This window comes from Neocloeon triangulifer, unplaced genomic scaffold, assembly GCF_031216515.1.
Source record: "Neocloeon triangulifer isolate White Clay Creek 2 clone unplaced genomic scaffold, ASM3121651v1 ptg000017l, whole genome shotgun sequence".
NCBI classification, from domain to species: Eukaryota; Metazoa; Arthropoda; class Insecta; order Ephemeroptera; family Baetidae; genus Neocloeon; species Neocloeon triangulifer.
The window spans coordinates 6,202,286-6,220,425 of NW_026775559.1; the positions used below are offsets into that span (position 1 = coordinate 6,202,286).

Consider the following 18,140-nt stretch of genomic DNA (forward strand, 5'->3'; position numbering starts at 1 on the left):
ATTAGTATTGGTAAAATCTCTTCAGATAAATACAAGAGGCGTTCCAGCTGATTTTGACAAACGAGTAATAAATTATTTTTTGATTCGGCCTTAATTCACTTAAATAATCTCATGATCACTTTGATTTTTAAAAAATGAATTCGAATTTGTCTGGAGGGCGACTCAATATCGCCGCTTTGCAAGATTTCGCTCGCAGAGAATTGATTTCTATGCTAGAAGATGGTCCCAAGGTGTGTAAATTTCCTACAATCACTCCTTTTTAAGTGTATACAGCAAATGATTTATAAAAATTAATTATTTAGACACTCGTCTGGGATGAAGGTCTCATCGGACCTGTCAGCCTCGTGGCTCCCTATAATCTCCTGAAAGAGCAAGAATTCAATCAGATGTTTTCTTTAAGCGAAGGTTCGATCAGCTCCTCCACAAGTCGGACGGTAATTTTCCTCACTCGGCCTCTTCCAAAGCTGATGGACAGCATTGCTGAACACGTCCACAAGTAAATTTAAAAGAGTTTTTGTCCGTAACTTTTACTGACATTTAAATTTTTTTAGTGAGGAACGTAAAGGACAAAGACGAGACTTTCACATAATTTTTGTACCTCGGAAAACTTGGCTTTGCGAAACGAGATTGAAAAACCGAGGCGTTTACGGAAACTTCAAAGGCAACATCCACGAGTGGGCCTGCGACATTTACCCTGTGGATAGTGACGTCATGTCCATGGAGCAGCCAGCAGCTTTCAAGGAACTGATCATTGAGGAGGATCCGACTTGCATCTACAGCGTTGCACAGGGTCTATCAACTTTGCAGGAGTTATTCGGTCCCATTGCAAAGGTGTCCGGTCAGGGAAAAGCAGCCAAGCAGGTTTTAGATCTGCTCAGAAGGATTAAAGCTGAGAAAGGCGCTCCAGAAAAGTCTTCTGGAATTGACCATTTAATTGTTCTGGACCGCGGAATTGATTTGCTGAGTCCTGTGGCAACCCAGCTAACTTACGAAGGGCTCATCGATGAACTTTTCGGAATTAATCAAAGTAAAATTTTGAACAAAATTAATTGAATAATCTGAATTGATCAATTTTGTTTCAGCCAAAGTGATTATGCCTGCTGAAAAATTTGGGCAAGGAGAGGAGCAAGGCAAAAAGACTATTATTCTCAACTCCGGAGAGGAGTTATTTGCAGAATTAAGGCTTGTTTTTTATTAGAATTGAAATCAAAACCTAACTTTCTATTATTCCACATTAATTTTAGAGATAAAAATTTCTCTGCTGTTGGAAACGCCCTCAGTCGAAAAGCACGGATAATCGCAGCCGAGTTCGATTCTCGACATGGGCAAACTGTCCAACAAATGAAGCAGTTTGTGGCTCGGCTTCCACAGATGACACTGGCAAAGCAGTCTCTGGCCACTCGTAATTTTTAAAGCTTCCTAATCCTAAAAAAGAGTCTTTATAAAACAATTTTTCTGTAGACACAACTATAGCTGAGCTGATCAAGGAAATCACGGATTCGTTTCCATTTATGGACTCGCTCCTTGTAGAGCAGGAATTTATGAATGGGATAGACACAGACAAAGCTCATCCGTTCATCGAGGACCAAATAGCTCAAAAAGAGGATTTATTGAAAGTAAATTTTTTTATTATAGCTAAAATGAATCAATAAATTTTTTATGATTTTTAAGGTGCTTCGACTTATTTGCATCCAGAGCATTACCAACAGTGGCCTTAAACCAAAGGTGCTGGATTACTACAAACGAGAAATTGTCCATGTTTATGGCTTCGAACATCTTCTCACTTTGACCAATCTCGAGAAAGCTGGTCTCTTGAGATCACAAGTATTATTAAACTTGATTTCTGTTGGAAAATTTACTAAATAATTTAATTTCAGCAAAGTGCCAGGCCATTTACGGTCCTCCGCAAGACCCTGAGGCTTGTCGTCCAGGACGGCAGCGAGTCAAATCCAACTGACATGAGCTACGTCCACTCCGTTTACGCCCCTTTGACAGCAAGACTGGTGCAGCATCTGGTTTACAAACCAGGAGGGTGGAAGGCAATCCAAGATGTGCTCAGTTCATTGCCAGGACCCACTATATTGGAGGAGCCCCTCTGTGAAGTGCAACCCTTGGACAGCTCGAAAGTCATTGTCGTCTTTTTCGTAGGGGGTTGCACCATGGCAGAAATTTCTGCCCTGCGATTTTTGGCACAGCAAGAAGAAGGTTTGAGCAAATTTTTTGTTGCATTTAAAATTCAAATAAAATTTAAATATTTCAGCTCCAGTTGAGCTTATTGTGGCAACAACAGCCATTATCAATGGAAACAATTTCTTAAGAAATCTCATGGAAGTCGTCAAATGATCGCCAAAATAATTATTAGCATTCCTAAATTAAACATGAAGTCAAATTATATGTATCACAAAAAGTAAGTTTACTTGACATTGTTATGTTTTACGTAAACGTAAGATTTATTTTCTATTTTCACAATTAAAAAAAGCATATTGCCTTGAAGAACAGTGTCATTTTTTAATTATTAACTTTAACAACAGATTGAATAATCACTGGTTAAGAACATAACAGGTTAAAAGATTAACAATCACAGTCTAGGTTTGTTTGTTGAGAAAAGTGGACACGATCCGTACAAATTCCGACGGCTGGTCCGAGTGGACCCAGTGGCCAGCACCTTGGACTCGCTCAAACTCAGCATTTGGGAAAATTCGTTTGATTGACTCAGTTTCTGATTCTTTGATGTAGTCGGATAAAGCACCTGCAATAAATAGGGTCGGTCCTTCGTACACCTTGGCAACTGGAGGGAAATCTGCTACTTGCTTGGCGAAGCACCTCTGCAGAACGTCAAGATTGACCCTCCACTTACAACCACCTTCCCCTGTTTCGACTAGGTTGGTCAGCAAGAACTGGCGTATTCCAATATCCTTTTAAAATAAATTAAAAAAAACGGCTTTCACGAAATAATTAGTCACAACTTACATGCACAACCTTACTCAATTGGTTGTCTGCAAGCTTCTTAGCTGTGAGGAGTGGCACTTTTGGGGGCAGATCGACTTTTCGCATTGCTTCTAAAAAAGCACCAATCAAATGTATACTTTTGCTAGTTCCAATTGGAGAAATATCGACTACAATAAGTCCTCGAACCAACTCGGGCTGAAAAAAATTAATATAATAATTTTATTTCAATGAGTGATTATTTTAGCATACTGAGCAATTGGTAATTAAAATGATCTCTAATTTAACTAACATAAAGCAGAGCTGTCAGCATCATTGCCCTTCCACCCATGCTGTGACCCAGCAGGATGGACTGATCAATTTTAAGCAGAGTGAGCAGCGCTCGGACGTCCTCCGCCATGTGATTGTAGCTAAGGTTCTCGTCGTGCGGACTGTCCCCGTGGTTCCTGGCGTCTACGGCCACCACCTTCCGGCCTGTTTTGGCGTGCAGACTTTTGGACAGTGACCGCCAGTTAGACTTTGAGCCCAGAAGGCCGTGCATGATGACAAGAGGGCAGGTTGAGGGCACTTTCGTCGATTCGTAAGACGAGTAGGACATCTGGACGGGTTGGATTCTGCAAGTTTCAATTTGATAAAATGTTTTGGTTATGTGGATCAAAGTTCACTGACCTATCGGTTTGAGGGGTTGTGCAGTTGGCGCTGGAAAAGAGTCGGTGACATGGTGACACCAGTCGGATTTCTTTTTTCAAAGAGATCAGTCTCTCCAGCCGCATTTCTTAAGGTTGATTTTTTACTTCTTGGTGGGTAAATCGAGCGATTAAATTTTTGAGAGGGCGACTCTAACATGAATGAGGGTACAGTTGATTTTCCCCGCCGAGAAAGCCCACTTTTCTTTGAGGGCGAGCTAAGGACGAGTTGGCCAATGTTGTGGTTTTTCAATTTGCCGCTCTCAGCGCTTTGCGGCTCGGCTCGCTCGATAAAATAAAGTAACCGGTATATGTATATGAATTTATAGCACAAATCGGTTTGCTCAGAGATCATTGCGCAATATTATATAGCACGAATATTTAATTTTTTTATCATATTCATATTATAAAAAAATATTAAAAATTCTGATCTAAGATCGTTGAAAATGACCCTGATGTGACCTCTGCATCTGCAGTGCTGTCCTAAAAGATGTAAACACTGGCATACCAGCTCTCTGGAGGGCTTTTCATTAAAAGTAATATTTCATTTTAAAAATAAATTATCCTATTTATGTATTATCAAAGTCTTCATTGCCAGTCTATGTTAATTTTTTTAGGAAAGAGGACACAATCTGGACGAATTTAGAAGGCTGGTCAGAGTGGATTGAGTGGCCAGCTCCTTCAACCCGCTCAAACTCGGCATTGGGAAAAATTCGTTTGATTTCCTCTGCGTCTGAATCTTTGATGTAATCGGACAAAGCGCCTTTAATAAATAGGGTTGGCCCATTGTACACGTTTGTGACAAGAGGAAAATTTGCAACTTGTTTCACAAGGTATCGCTGCAAAACGTCCAAATTGACCCTCCATTTACAGTCACCTTCCTCTGTTTCTAATAAATTTGTCAGCAAAAACTGGCGGGTTGCAATGTCCTTGAAAATATTAATTTAAAAATTTAAAAAAATCAATGTTATTACTGATTTACTTTCACAACCGTGCTCAATTGTCGGTCTGCTATATTCTTGGCTATAAGAATTGGCACTTTTGGGGGCAGTTCAATTTTCCGCATTGCCTCCAAAAATGAGTCAACTAGATTTATACTTTCGCTTGTCCTAATTGGAGAAGTATCAACTACAATTAGTCCTTTTACCAAATTGGGCTGTAACAAAATTTAATAAGTTAACATTATTCTTTATTTATATTTACATTAATATTTATTTATAAATATTTTCTTATTATTTGTTTTATAAAAAATAGCTATTTTTTTATTATTCTTGCGGTGGCATTGTATAATTTATTAAATATTTAATATGAAATTTAAAAAAAATAAAATATTTTTAATCTATACAAACATAAAGTAGAGCTGTCAACATCATTGCCCTTCCACCCATGCTGTGACCCAGCAGGACGGCACGGTCAATTTCAAGCAAAGTGAGGAGCGCCCGCAGATCCTCTGCCATATATCTGTAGCTGTGATTTTCATTGTGCGGACTTTCCCCGTGGTTTCTGGCGTCTACGGCTACCACTCTCCTGCATGTCTGGGCATGCAGACTTTTGGACAGTGACCGCCAGTTAGACTTGGAGCCCAGAAGGCCGTGCATAATGATGAGGGGGCTGATTGAGGGTATTGAGGTCAATTCATAAGACGAGTAGGCCATCTGGATGGGCTGAATTCTGCAAGTTTCAATTAGATTAATTTTAATTGTGTGTGAATCAAAGTTCACTGACCTGTCCGTTTGAGGGGTTGTAAATTTGGCGCTGGAAAAGTGTCGCTGTAACGGTGCTGATAGTTGGAACTCTTTTTTCCAAGAAATAATTCTCATTTTGGCAAATCAATCTAATTAACTTCCTGACGGGTAGATCGCTAGGTTAGCCACTGATGATGTTGTGATTTTTCAATTTGCCGCTCTCAATGTCATACTGTGTTTTGCAGCGGTTTGATAATATAAAGACTTGTAACCGGTATAAAGATAACAACTGCACAATTTCAAACTAAAATATAGGTTTACTAAGGATAATGTCTAACATTTTGATAATTGAAATGCGGAAATCTGCAGCTAATCTTATCGTCAAATTGGTAATTAATTTAACTGTTGTTAGTAAATTTTTAATTCACTTTTATTCCCGTAAAGCTAAAAAAAAAGTTATTATGGATATGAATTACTATCAATTAAAATTTTACAGACACTAAGAATTTCTTAATATTTTGTATGAAATTAATTTTGGTTTAAAAGAAATTGGCACTGATAAAGATCATGAACAAAAAATCGCATGACAAACGCTTATCCCCTTTTAAAAATTAACTTAATTTTGTTAAATTAAAATTGCAATAAAAAGAAAACCAGAAATGCAGGGTCCATAGTTTATATTTATCATATATCAAATTGATGTATTAATATATAATAATTATATATTTTATTGAAAATTAAATGAAGTTCTTCTGTTTTACTATAAAATATTATTACCTATTTATCATGATTATTAAAATTTTTCTTGCCTAAAAAAAGTAATTTAAAACAATAAAAATGATTGTTAATTTAAATTTTATAAATCAATTTTTTTAATATTTTATACAATGCAATTAAAAATATTATTATAATATAATATGTATTAAAATTTTTTTTTAAAAAACATTATTTATATTTTAACTTTTTTTTTAATTTTCACTTACAATGAAAACAATATCTCAGTTAAAAAAAAATAATTAATTTAATAAATTGGAAAAAATAATTAAAATTTTAATTTTTTTCTTTCAAATTCAAAACATACTTTTCTTTTCTGCATTCAAACTGATATTATTTATATTACAAATCTCGGAGCTTTTGTTACAATCACACAACTATTATACAATTAAAGCAATATTTTAATAATTAGAATTATATCAAATATTTCATCAATACTCTACACATGAGTTATCTTTTCCGTCTATACCAAAGTGGGTCTATATTTCTGTTGCCCAAAACCCAAGACCCAGTGATGCTCTTCTGCGAGCCTGACTGGCTCGACCCAGAGACGACCTCCAACCTTGGAAGTGACGTTGGGGGTTCTGGCTCATTGTAATCCTTTCTTCTGATCGCGCAGAACCACCAGCAGCAAATGAAGCAGAAGAACATGAGACTCATGAACAAAACCCCCAAGGCGATTCCCAACATCGTACTCCAAAAATCTGGAAAAACATTTTCGCACTCAGGCGGCGGCGCTTGGCTCGTAGTTGTGGCTTTCGAAGTGGTCGGAGCGGAAGTCGTGGTTGTTTTGAGGGTGGTGGTCGTTGGGCTTTTGGTGGTTGAGGTCGTTGTCGTTAACCTTGTGGTGGTCTGTTCTTCAGTTGAAGTTTCCGCTTCGGTTGTGAATTCCTCCTCAGTTGTAGTCTCTGCTTCATTCGTGAATTCATCTTCAGTTGTGGTCTCCATTATTTCTGTTGTTGGAGAGTCTGTGGGCTTTGGGGTCGGCGGAATAATGGGCTCGTCCGAGACCCCAAACCATCGCAAGGCCACAAACTCTACGTCGGCCGTGACCCATATTTCAAGCTATATAGAAAAATAAAATTGATTTTAATTATTACCAAGCAAGATCAAAAAGAGGAAATTGAAAATATTTACCCTATACTTTCGAGGATACGTTATCCCTGGTTGAACTGGCACGTCAGCCTCAAATTCGTACCAACCAGCAGAGGACGAGCCCCTAACATCAGTCAAAAGGTGCGAACCCTCGTCTTCCTGTACTAGCCAAACTTGAATTTTTCTTGTTGTCGCGCCTATATTGGCATCCGGCATGTACACGCTCATTTTGAATGAGTAATTTGATAAAATCTCAAAGGCGTCTGGAGTTCGAATGCAGGACCGTGTTAACTTTTCGTTTGTTAGAACAAGTCCTAAAAAAGATATTCAATTTTAAAATCAAACGATGAATTAAAGTTTGAGAATTAAATTTTTTTATTCTATGAATTTTTATTAAATTTCCTTTTACCTGTCAATGGTCCACTTTCAGGAGTTTCGTATATCGATGCATCCTCTTCTCTCCATGAGCCAAGAAGGAAATTTCCTGGTGGGCAAGGCGATTCAAGACCGGGGTTGCCTTCGGACAGATCAAAAATTTCGCCCATTGATGGACGTGCCGCGAGCACCAAAAAGAGAACAAGGCGCGAGAGAGTCATCATCAGTCTGATTAGGCACAAGGTAGGTGTGTTTCGCGCGAGAGGTGTCTATTTTGTTAGCGCCTTTTGTGACATTCTGATTAAATATAAGAGTGCGACGTTTCTGCCGACTATTGTCGTCAGAATTTTTATTATCTTTGATTTGATTGATCACACAAGGTGATTGAAATTTTTGCGATTTCATCACAAAGTTTAGGGGGGAAATGTTTAACTTGATAGATATAAGTTTTAGAATTCATGGCAATCCCCACAAAAAACTAATCAAGATTTTGAATTTCTAAGAATAAGTAAGCGCTTTTTACGCACTTCATAAAAGCTTAACAAAAAAGCTAGTTCCTCATTTCATTCCTGTAGTAATTTTTTTTTAATACACGCTCTAATCTTGCGCTAGTTTTAGTTTTTAATTTATATAAGTGTGTGTTACACTCAGGGAGCTTCCAATATTTTATTATAGATACTGTGTTATGCACTTGTATACACTTATTAAAATTACTAATTGCTTTCGAAAAAAAAATTATATGTAGCATAATAAAATAGTTTCAGAAGCTGAAAATAAAACATCTAAAATGCAAAACTGTAATATTAAAAAAAAATTATTATAAAATCGTGACTGGTATAGTATTACTTAATTTAGACTTAAAGAAATTAGATGTATTTATTTTCTTACACATTCCATTTCATTCTTAATTTTTTAATAGTATGGTCCTGGTTCAACCGTAGTGGACGGTTCAATAAAAGGAGGTGGTAAAGGGCCATCTGAGGCTCCAAACCAGCTTAGAGCTGCAAATTCCACATCGGCAGTAACCCAAATTTCAATCTGAATAATCAATTTTTTAAAATTTATCTTCTTCTGCTTGTAAAATTTAATTACCCAGTAATTCCTAGGATAGGTTATTCCTGGTCGTAAGGGCATCGGCGCACTCACCAAATACCAGCCTGCTGCCGAGGAACCTGATAATTCAGTCAAAATATGAGCGCCCTCATCTTCCTGCACCAGCCAAATTTGAATTTTTCGAGTAGTGGTGCCGATCACAGCATTAGGAAGGTAGACATTCATTTTGAACGTGAAGTTAGAATGGAGCTCCATTAAGTCTGACGTTCGGACGCAAGATCTAGTCCATTTCTCGTTTCTTAAGACTAGTCCTGATTGAAAAAAAAATGAAAATTAGTATGTTAATGAAATACATTAATTTAAAAATTTAAGGTACGTTGTTAATAAAAGTTTGGATTTCTTGCTACATTTTTTTTTCAATATAAAACTTATTACCTTTCATGGGTCCACTGGCTTCTGTTTCATACAGTGAGGCGTCCTCCGCTATCCAAATCCCAATCATCGGATTTGACGGCGGGCAGGGTGAAGTCAAACCGGGATCAGCATCGGACATATCAAAATAAAAGCAAAGAACTGGGCTTATGGCGAATGCCAAAAATATTAATGTCTTTTTACGAAACATATTGTAGCAGAGGCGCGCAATTGATTTTTGCTCAATAGTTTAATACTATACTTAACTCTTCATTGCCAGCGTGTCTTACCAGTATCAAAAAGAAGATTAGATAAATGAGCAGTGCAAAACACTACATACATAATAAGACTGTTTAAATGATTGCATTCTTGATTTGATTATCCTGGCAATCATTTGTGTAAAGATATTTTGCATATTCCACATTAGAAGAAAAAGATTGTTTAAAGTTAGATTTATTGATATATCTGCGGACATGCCCTGCCCAAATTCATAAACACATTAAAAAAATATTGAAAAATATAAAGTTGATTTACAAACAAAGAAAAAATTCGCAGATATGACAGAATATAATATTATTATTTTGATTAACAGCCGTTTCTAAAAATTATTTTATATTAATAAAATAAATATTGCAAAACAGGTTGCTAAATAATTTTAATTCCCTTTCATTAATTATAATCTGGGAAAAAAAATGCTTAAATTTAGATGTATACAGTTTTCAGGGAGCTTCTCATCAAAGATCAGAAACTGTGTTAATTAACAAGTGAAGGTGGTGATTGACGTTTTGAAGAGATACTCAAATTCACTAGCAATTCAGTTCTTATCGCGCGGTGAATTGCTCAAGATCAAGAGAGACAGCACGCGTCACTCACTATACCTTGACCAAGAAAAGTAAAATCTATTCTTGTAAATTAAAAATCGTCATGTTTCAAAGATTTGACAGGATGTATGATGGAATTGATGGATCTAGTGCCACAAAAATCTGATGTTTGGAATGCGATAACTTAGCTAAAAGAGACGGCCCATTTTTATTTACTCAAGAAATTCCATCACATCTCCTTCCTATTTCTATTAGAACAAAATTTCTGAAGCCTTCGAGATAAGAGGTTAATGGTATTTAATTATTAAAATGAAATAAAATTTTGTTTGCTTCTCGGTCTATTTTATTTATTCTTATTACACACATTCAAACTTTGATCAGTTTTAAATCACATATTTATGAACATTTACATATTCAAGTGTATTTTTTTTTATCTTTTTACTTCCACTGTTAAATTTACACTAATTGATTGACACTTATTGTTTACATAAATTTGTGTTCCTGAATTTGTAAGAAATTTATTAAACAATTTTACATGGTTGAAAAAATATTCTCTTGGTTTACGTCTGATTTAAAAATCTATAGATAGTATGACTGGCCAAATAATTCATTACAATTACTGCCCATTTTCATTCCCGTCAGTGAGAATATTAATATTGACATATTTTTTCCGTCAAATTGTAAGCTCAGATCCGTTTATAGTTTTCTTTGACTAAAACTGTGTTTTGTACACAAACATTAATGTAATTAAATACATGATACATAGATAGATTAACATTTTAAGGAATATTATTATTAAATGCTATGCGTGTAATTTTAAGATGAGATATATTATTATGTTTGATAAAATTATTATATTCTAGTACAATATTTCTTAAAAGATCGACTTTTGAGAAACTTAAAAAATAACAAGACACACAGCGGACTTTAATATTAGAGACATTTTTGACGATAACTTTATAAAGTTACATGTTTATATATTCATGTTACATATATGTAACATGAATATATGTTTCGAACACACTTATGTTTTTTGTTTGCTCTTTTGCAGCTGCAAAAGAAATATGACAGATCCCAAATAGCTTACGTAAGATAAATTAAAAACAATAAAAATGCATATTTTAAACTAGCGCAGTGACAAAAATTAATAACTCCTTTCCTTATTTCATGAAAAACGAAAATTTAACATTTTAGAGATTTTATTGAGGTCTTGCTCTTTGAAACGTCTTGCGAGATTATAACTTATTCAGTTGATTGCAAACCATTGGGGGGATTATCAGAGATTGAAAATGAGAGGTGCAAAATCGTTAATAGAAAAATTCAGAGATCAGTCATATTTCCACTTCAGCCAATAAAAACTCCAGAGAGCAAATCTGGATTATTTGAAGTGAAAGTTGCCCAAAGATCATCTAAAAGCCGTCAACAATTTGATTTATTCAACAAGTAAATTGAAAATTCATTAAAAAAAAGTTCATTCGATTCTCGACTATTCCACAACACAGTCAGCTTTGCAAAAATCATAATAACAAAAATACAATGACAAAAAATTATAAATATATATTTATTTTGTAAAAGGTTTTTGGTGAACTCTGTGTCAAAACGCACAAAATAAGTTAAAGGGAAAGAAGAGAACAAACCGAAAAGGTCCGCCACTAGCTCGCCTTGAGCAGAAAAGTTCACACGAGCACTTCGAGGGACTCATGGGAGGTAGAGGTGGCCGGGTTGAGTTTCTTCATCTGCAGATCATTGTTTGCGGGCGGCTGCGTCTTTGCCGGGGGCCTGTCCCTGGAGCGAGGGGCGCACAGGGGCCTCCGCGCCGGCAGGAGCAGGCACAGCCGGATCCAGAAGTTGTCCTTCTCTAGTTTGGCCGGCGGTGGCCACACAATGTGCCGCGTCTTCTGCAGCGCCGCCGAAAGCTCGCGACCAGCACTATCCACAGGCAGATCCTGCAATCAAACAAAAAACAACCCGGTTTTTTAATTAGCTCTTGATACATAAATTACTTGTCTACACTAATTTAAAGAAAGGGGGAAACTATTAAATTATAAAATTTTTGTTTTGTTACCAAATGTAAATATTTATAAAAAAAATTAATTGCAAATAAATTATCTTATTAGAATTGCTATTGCTGATGTGCATCATATAATAATTTTTAATTATCAGAAGAAACAAACATAAAAAGTTTTTAATTATTATTTCAAAATCAGTTTAAAATTATATAATATATTTATCTGATCCACTCAGATTATTACATAAATATCATACAAAAAATTAATATATAAAATAAAAAATTAAAAAACTTTTTATATCAAATGATTCTTCCTCAGATTAACTCCGATGCGCTGTACGTTTACTTAAACATAACATTAAGTTTCCTCAAGTGTAAAAATAATTTTTTTTTTTAGTTATTTATTATAATTTTGAATTTTAAACTAAAATTTACTTATTTGAAGTTTTCCTGATGTTAAATATTTCGCTCTTTGTCCCTTATTTTGAAACTTTATTTTAGCCTAGGTATTTTTAACATAGGAAATCCTCTTCTCTCAATATGAGCAAACAATAAGCAGACGCGGCTCTTCTCTAGTTTATAACCTTGTCCATCAAGCTGCCAATTTGCGACGAAAATGCCAAAAGTGGCTAAACTAGTTGTGTTGAATGCCCAAACCAAGCGATTTTATGTTTTTTGCTTTAATTACAGACGACAAGTACACCCTTCTTAGGCCCAACAACGTTTTAATTACAACCTGCTGCCGCGCGCTTTGCTGTTTACAAAGTGGGCGAAAAGCGCCAAATTTGTAAATCCAAGACAAGAGTTTTGTGTTATTAAAAATAATATTTGTCTGCCATTTGCAATTTTAGAATACTTTGCAGTGGAAAATATTTTTAGTATGCCGTATATCTTTAATAATATTACAAAAAAAAATAGTTTATATCTTTGCTGCAAAAGAAAAATTTAAAATTTTCAAAGTCATCATGCAAACGAATTTTGTTAAAGTCATAATTAAGAACGTCATAAAATGCATTTAAAAGACCAACAGTCTTTGTTGTAGCTAAATTTTTTCTTACGCGTAATTTTCGCAGACAATGAATTGCAAAGAGGAGAAAATTATTTCTCAAGCGCCTCTTACAAAGTTCCTGATTATTTTAGAAAGAAAAATACGTTTGAGAGTAAAATTAATTTATTTAATAACTCATCGATTCATGTCTACTGACGTAATGAAAATATTATTTTTGTTTGAGTAAAAAGATGTAATAATTACAGATGATTGTAAAATTTCGAGAAACAAAGGTGCTTGGTTATATAAAAAGCAGAGACGGACTCAGTAAAATCGGCTTAATTGCGTCTAAAATTATTTCAATTTGCTCCTTTCGCCAAGTCACAGCATTCGCAAAAGAAATAGCTGCAATTAACTTTTCTTGAGGCACCTGAGTCCGTCTCTGCCATCCCGAGGGAGCTCAGTTAATTGCTCGCGCGCTCATTTTCGCGCTGTAAATTACGCAATTGAAGCATTCTGGGAAGTTTGTCGCTTAATTGCAGCGCTGTTGTTTGCCGTGTTGCTAAGCGCGTTTTAAGCAAAATATTATATTCTGCAACCTCTGCATAAGTTTATTCAATATTCTGCTTACTAAATTACAAATTAAGCGCTATAAGAGATTTCTGCATCAACTTTAAAACTAATTTATATTCCTGATGGGCTCGAGGAAACCCACATAGAAGCTGGATAATTAAGTCGTGCAATTTGACTAGGTAATATATTAGTTTATCAATCTAACTTGCACTACCCTTTTATTTAAAATTTGAGATTTTTTTAAGATGCTATAAAAAATGTATTATTTGCGTTAGTTAAGAGAAAAATGAATAAAAATATTAAAAGCAGTACAATGGAATAATTATTTAAATTTAACTTTTTTATTTTATGTACTCGTATTAAAAATCATATAGAAATCTATTTTATAATTATAAATGTCAATCAGTTATTCAAAATATTATGGAATCTGTACCTGTGTGACTACGAACACCATGCTGGGGTGTAGCTGTGATAGGTGGTCCAGTAATTGGGCCAACGAGGCGGCGCTCCAGGTGGATGAGTGCTGCTGGGCAAATGCGGGTGACAACACCATCACCAGCCGCCTACTGACTTGGGATAACTGGGCCAGACGCCCGCAACCTTGAATCAATTTTAAAATTATGTTAGAAAAATAATTGCTAGTAGATTTTGCTAAAAGTATAAGTGAGAATATATCAATATGAAAAATTTAATAAAATTAATTGAAGTTTTTATTTGCATTAGCCGCGGTTTTGAACTGAAAGTTTCCTTGCATAAAAATCATAAAAATAAAATAAATTTAATTCAGGGTGTCAGAAGATATTATTCTGCATTGCTGTTTGATTTCATTTACACAATTTAAATATTCTTCTAATACAGTCATGTTTGATGGCTGTTTTAGATTTTTGTATAGATAAAAATAATATAGCAATCACTTATAAAATTGATTAAAATAATATAAAAGAGTCTGAAATGTTTGCAATTAATTTCAAAAAAAGATATCAGAATTAACTTATTTTTAATTATTATGCTTTAAAAGTATTTTCGTTACGATAAGATATTAGGAAAAATTCAAATGTGTAAGAAAAAATAATTAAAATTTTATTAAAAATTAAATATTGAGAGTTCGTTAAGATTTTTAAATGTAATTTTGTTAGCGCTGAAATCACAAAATTGTCTGTTTCTTGGAATCCAATTAATTCCCCCTTTTAACTCTATGTGGCAACCAAGACTTTGTGAGTGCAAATTTACATGATTAAATTACCATCAGGCTGGAGCTGATGAATGCAGCATTGGTAGTGGAACCTTTTCTCGAGGGCCGGCAGCAGTTCGCCAACTGCAAACTCAGCGTCTTTGGTTACGTAGCATATAAATATGTCAAACTCTTTTGGATCTGAAAACAAATGAACAATTTAGTGCCAGACTCGCCACAAGAACCATCAAACTTTTACCATTTTTATCCCCCGAAGAGAAGAAATCCTTCCACAAGAGGAGCAGTCTGAGTCGCAGTTTGTAATAAGTTAGAAGCACTAATCCTAGGGCTATACAAGATAAAGCTACGGCTAAGGAGACGCCGTTGGGTGGCGACGTCAGCGGAGCGGCCTTTGGCACTTCTAAGAGAATTAACAAAAGAAAGGCTGTAGAAAACGAGCCCAGGAACTAGTTACAAATTTATTCACCTTGTTTGCGAAGCTCTGCCGACATGTGCATGTTCCAGTTGGAAACAGCGATGGAGCAAATGTACCGACCGTAATCTTGGGGCTGCACATCTGCGACTTCGAGATAACCACCAAGAGTTTGGTCTTCATCTCTGCAATATGAGCAACGAAGTTAGTCGAATGTTTGAAAGTTTATGCGATTTGTTTATTTACCTGTGAAAGTGGTGTTGGATGAACTTAGTCGAGTTCAGTAGTGAGGAGTTGGCTCCATCCTTTCTCCAGTTCACTGTCTGGTGCAATTCACTGGTTTTGTTTACGGCAATGTGTCCTGAAATTAGAAATAAGTCAAATTTTTTTTTTAAGACACTCATTTTACATGTTTTCCTTTTTTACAAATGAATTAGAGGGGAAAAGATTAACTAATTTCCTAATTGTAAAAACAGTTGAAAATTGTACACAGCGTGAACTAATTGTAAGTGCAATGGAAGCAATAAGAAATCATTAAAAATTGAGCAATATTTTAGCAATTAATTCTAAGATAATATTGAAGAGGTATACCAATTTCATGAGAGAATTGAAGTTTTAGGATAATCTAATATTTACTGTGGAATCAGCAAAAAAATCTTATTATTTCCCTTTTTCCCTAAGGAGCCACACGTTTTATAAATGATTGTAGAGGAAATTTCATCTTTCCACATTTTTATTTAATTTTAGGTTTACAAAAATTGACTCCATTTTTTTTTTAATTGGTTTCAACTATTTCAAATCTAAACAAAATTAAAAAATTGTTGACAATAACTTTTGCCAACTTAATTAAACATTAACTTTGGCAATTTTTAAATTAAATTTAAATTTGACAATAATGATAAAGAGGGCTGTATTTTCTTTTTGAAGCGCTCCTGTCTAGATCCAATAATTTATTTATCTCCTTATTCATTAATTTGTGACCCTTTTATAATAATGATAAGACTACTAGTACAATAAGTGGCGATGTACTACATCAGATAATGACCCTCTCTCACAAATTGGAGTTTTGCCGTCGAGAGGGGTAAATCTACTCAATTTGCGCTTGATCGATTCATTTGAAACCTACGCACTTGTGCACGGCAGAGCAGCACCGCTGTCGCTTCTCGAAACAAGCTGTACTGGAAAATAATTTTATTGATTGCGATTCCAAGAAACGAATTATCGACAGGCTGTGCTGAAAGCAGCGCTGCACTCGCCGAGAAGCGGCGGCGAGAGTTCGTGCGCAATACAAAATTGGTGTTGCCCAACTGACTGCCAAAGCGAACCGTCGATAAGTGTGCATAATTGTTGGCCTCCCGCGGTAGCCACCAACAATCTCCAACCGGAGCTAATTTTATAAATTTCGCATATTTCTTCCACTAAGGACAAAAATTAATTTGTTTTTGTTGATGTGCAAAATGGCTAATTAGTCAGGTCGCGGTTTTTGCGAAATTTGGGGCAATTACGGCAGGAACTAAAAGCTATAAATTTTAATCTACTTTATGAAAGTATGCGCTAGACTAAAATATATATTGACGGTGTTTTTATTGCATCCTCATCCTGCTTGTTCTTACCGATAAAAGCTTCGCAGAAAAATCGCGTGCTGTCTCCTGGCGAAATGTACTGGTCTTCCGGTTTGTAGGTTGTTTTCATAGGACCCTCGTAGTCATTGTCTGAAGCAAAAAATTGTTTTAAAGAATTGCTGCTTTCCTTCTAGAAAATTTTTTTGATTGAATTTTACATAAACAGGATAATTTTACGACACTGCATTAGGGAAATAAAATAAAAGACAATAGAAATTTAATTACTAAGCCCATTATTCAATGTGTTTTTTTTTTTTTTAATTTACATAATATTGACAATTTAAAGCAATTATTTCAGCAGAAAATTAACCAGAATCTGCTTTACCCATATAATTCTAAATTTGAATAAAATTTTTATAAAAAACAGATTTATTTTTGTTATTCTTTCATAAAATCAACTCACCTAGAACCGTGAGACTGATTGTGTGGGAGAGCGAATGGGTGTCATTGCGCACCACACACTTGTAGAGTCCGGCGTCGGATTCGCGCACTGCACCGGAAAATATTGTCTGGTTTACAGTCTGTGGATCCAGAATGAAAGAGGATCCGCCTCCCAGCCATGGGTATGGAATGTCATCTTTGTACCTGGAACAAGAAAAGAAAAAGGGTTGAAGCATGGAAATTTGTATTAAAGTGGGGCTCCTATATGTTTGTAATAAGTAACGGGCGCAAAGTGAGGCGTGCAGCGTGTGGGATTGGATTGCTCGCGACGTGTGGAATACTGCGAAACGAACGTGCTGAGCAAAAATTTTTCATTCACTCTTCGCTGTATTAAATTCAGTCTGGGGCGGACACGCCTATCAAATTTAATTTCCAAGAAGCAAGCGTTTGTGCATTGCATTATATTCTTTTTTATTTCTTCCAGCGTGCCTTTCCAAGTACTGTATATCTGGTGCAATTTTTATGATCAACGTCTTGGAATCAAACGAATTACTTGATGGCACACTTCTCCGAGAGCCGCCGTCGTAAAGTTCTCGAGTGGAAAACACGAACGCTTGTCAAAACAAAAAGTGTGCGTTTATTATTCAAAAAGATGTGCCGATAGATTTTCCCTCAATAAAAGTTTCAGCCGGACAGACGAAAAAAATTGCGAGGCAAAATAAACTGTGAGGCATTCTGAGAATGAAAGTATCAAAGTTATTATACTCGGCGTGCGCGAATCTCACATGCCACTCCATACTACAACTACTGCTACAAGTTGGTGCTACGAAAAACTCGTTGTGCGTCCACTAAGAAAGATATGTCTATTTTGACAGCAGGAATTTGCATATAAATAAGTCTCAAGTTTTACTCTCTTGGGCAATGATCTCTTCCTCTCTGGCTACTGAATTATAATTTTATTCCGAGGGTCGTGCTCCAGGCTGTTTATTTTCTCAGCTGACTGACTGCAAGTTCAATTTAAATTCTAATGTGCGATTAATATTCACATATGCACATCGAGAGTGTGTTAATCGGCTAAAGTGAGATGACTTCGAGGAATTACTGTGTGAATCAGATAG

General features: G+C 35.4%; 5 protein-coding genes across 5 annotated transcripts in view; 1 reads left to right on the plus strand and 4 right to left on the minus strand.

The window, feature by feature from the left end:
* The first annotated feature begins 16 nt into the window (after positions 1 to 16).
* LOC132203434 (vacuolar protein sorting-associated protein 33A) lies at positions 17 to 2,492 on the plus strand. Its single transcript, XM_059631232.1, has 9 exons — positions 17 to 230; positions 303 to 496; positions 552 to 1,027; positions 1,083 to 1,182; positions 1,245 to 1,402; positions 1,462 to 1,616; positions 1,672 to 1,824; positions 1,878 to 2,205; positions 2,261 to 2,492. The coding sequence occupies exons 1-9, from the start codon at positions 135 to 137 to the stop codon at positions 2,341 to 2,343; spliced, it is 1,743 nt and encodes a 580-aa protein (XP_059487215.1). The 5' UTR covers positions 17 to 134; the 3' UTR covers positions 2,344 to 2,492.
* Positions 2,484 to 3,897, minus strand: LOC132203435 (protein ABHD11-like). Its single transcript, XM_059631233.1, has 4 exons — positions 3,616 to 3,897; positions 3,239 to 3,560; positions 2,971 to 3,144; positions 2,484 to 2,915 (listed from the first exon to the last, which is right to left on the minus strand). The coding sequence occupies exons 1-4, from the start codon at positions 3,717 to 3,719 to the stop codon at positions 2,586 to 2,588; spliced, it is 930 nt and encodes a 309-aa protein (XP_059487216.1). The 5' UTR covers positions 3,720 to 3,897; the 3' UTR covers positions 2,484 to 2,585.
* A 175-nt stretch (positions 3,898 to 4,072) lies between these two features.
* LOC132203436 (protein ABHD11-like) lies at positions 4,073 to 5,537 on the minus strand. The gene is made up of 4 exons (XM_059631234.1): positions 5,358 to 5,537; positions 4,982 to 5,303; positions 4,615 to 4,788; positions 4,073 to 4,561 (listed from the first exon to the last, which is right to left on the minus strand). Exons 1-4 carry the CDS (start codon positions 5,450 to 5,452, stop codon positions 4,232 to 4,234), a joined length of 921 nt encoding a protein of 306 aa, XP_059487217.1. The 5' UTR covers positions 5,453 to 5,537; the 3' UTR covers positions 4,073 to 4,231.
* An 800-nt stretch (positions 5,538 to 6,337) lies between these two features.
* Positions 6,338 to 9,317, minus strand: LOC132203052 (exocyst complex component 5-like). Its single transcript, XM_059630496.1, has 5 exons — positions 9,050 to 9,317; positions 8,654 to 8,925; positions 7,596 to 8,599; positions 7,229 to 7,500; positions 6,338 to 7,156 (listed from the first exon to the last, which is right to left on the minus strand). Exons 3-5 carry the CDS (start codon positions 7,783 to 7,785, stop codon positions 6,542 to 6,544), a joined length of 1,077 nt encoding a protein of 358 aa, XP_059486479.1. The 5' UTR covers positions 7,786 to 8,599; positions 8,654 to 8,925; positions 9,050 to 9,317; the 3' UTR covers positions 6,338 to 6,541.
* Positions 9,318 to 10,180: 863 nt separating this feature from the next.
* Positions 10,181 to 18,140, minus strand: part of LOC132203433 (uncharacterized) — a 30,571-nt gene continuing 22,611 nt past the window's right edge. Inside the window, exons 2-9 of the mRNA XM_059631231.1 lie at positions 17,045 to 17,226; positions 16,633 to 16,731; positions 15,266 to 15,380; positions 15,074 to 15,204; positions 14,846 to 15,007; positions 14,659 to 14,787; positions 13,849 to 14,015; positions 10,181 to 11,792 (exon numbers count right to left, since the gene is read on the minus strand). Coding sequence (XP_059487214.1) covers positions 11,523 to 11,792; positions 13,849 to 14,015; positions 14,659 to 14,787; positions 14,846 to 15,007; positions 15,074 to 15,204; positions 15,266 to 15,380; positions 16,633 to 16,731; positions 17,045 to 17,226 — 1,255 coding nt within the window. The 3' untranslated portion in view covers positions 10,181 to 11,522. The remainder of the gene's footprint in view (positions 11,793 to 13,848; positions 14,016 to 14,658; positions 14,788 to 14,845; positions 15,008 to 15,073; positions 15,205 to 15,265; positions 15,381 to 16,632; positions 16,732 to 17,044; positions 17,227 to 18,140) is intronic.

Bases quoted from the DNA above. Each gene is read 5' to 3' on its own strand.
- LOC132203434 (XM_059631232.1), top strand. From the start codon at position 135: ATGAATTCGAATTTGTCTGGAGGGCGACTCAATATCGCCGCTTTGCAA. The intron at 231-302 runs GTGTGTAAATTT...TTAATTATTTAG, and splicing joins TGCTAGAAGATGGTCCCAAG to ACACTCGTCTGGGATGAAGG. The intron at 1,825-1,877 runs GTATTATTAAAC...ATTTAATTTCAG, and splicing joins CTGGTCTCTTGAGATCACAA to CAAAGTGCCAGGCCATTTAC.
- LOC132203435 (XM_059631233.1), bottom strand. From the start codon at position 3,719: ATGCGGCTGGAGAGACTGATCTCTTTGAAAAAAGAAATCCGACTGGTG. The intron at 3,561-3,615 runs GTCAGTGAACTT...TGAAACTTGCAG, and splicing joins ACAACCCCTCAAACCGATAG to AATCCAACCCGTCCAGATGT. The intron at 2,916-2,970 runs GTAAGTTGTGAC...TTATTTTAAAAG, and splicing joins AATTGAGTAAGGTTGTGCAT to GATATTGGAATACGCCAGTT.
- LOC132203436 (XM_059631234.1), bottom strand. From the start codon at position 5,452: ATGAGAATTATTTCTTGGAAAAAAGAGTTCCAACTATCAGCACCGTTA. The intron at 4,789-4,981 runs GTTTGTATAGAT...ATTTTGTTACAG, and splicing joins TGTTGACAGCTCTACTTTAT to CCCAATTTGGTAAAAGGACT. The intron at 4,562-4,614 runs GTAAATCAGTAA...AATATTTTCAAG, and splicing joins AATTGAGCACGGTTGTGAAA to GACATTGCAACCCGCCAGTT.
- LOC132203052 (XM_059630496.1), bottom strand. From the start codon at position 7,785: ATGATGACTCTCTCGCGCCTTGTTCTCTTTTTGGTGCTCGCGGCACGT. The intron at 7,501-7,595 runs GTAAAAGGAAAT...TATCTTTTTTAG, and splicing joins TGAAAGTGGACCATTGACAG to GACTTGTTCTAACAAACGAA. The intron at 7,157-7,228 runs GTAAATATTTTC...TTTTCTATATAG, and splicing joins CGTATCCTCGAAAGTATAGG to CTTGAAATATGGGTCACGGC.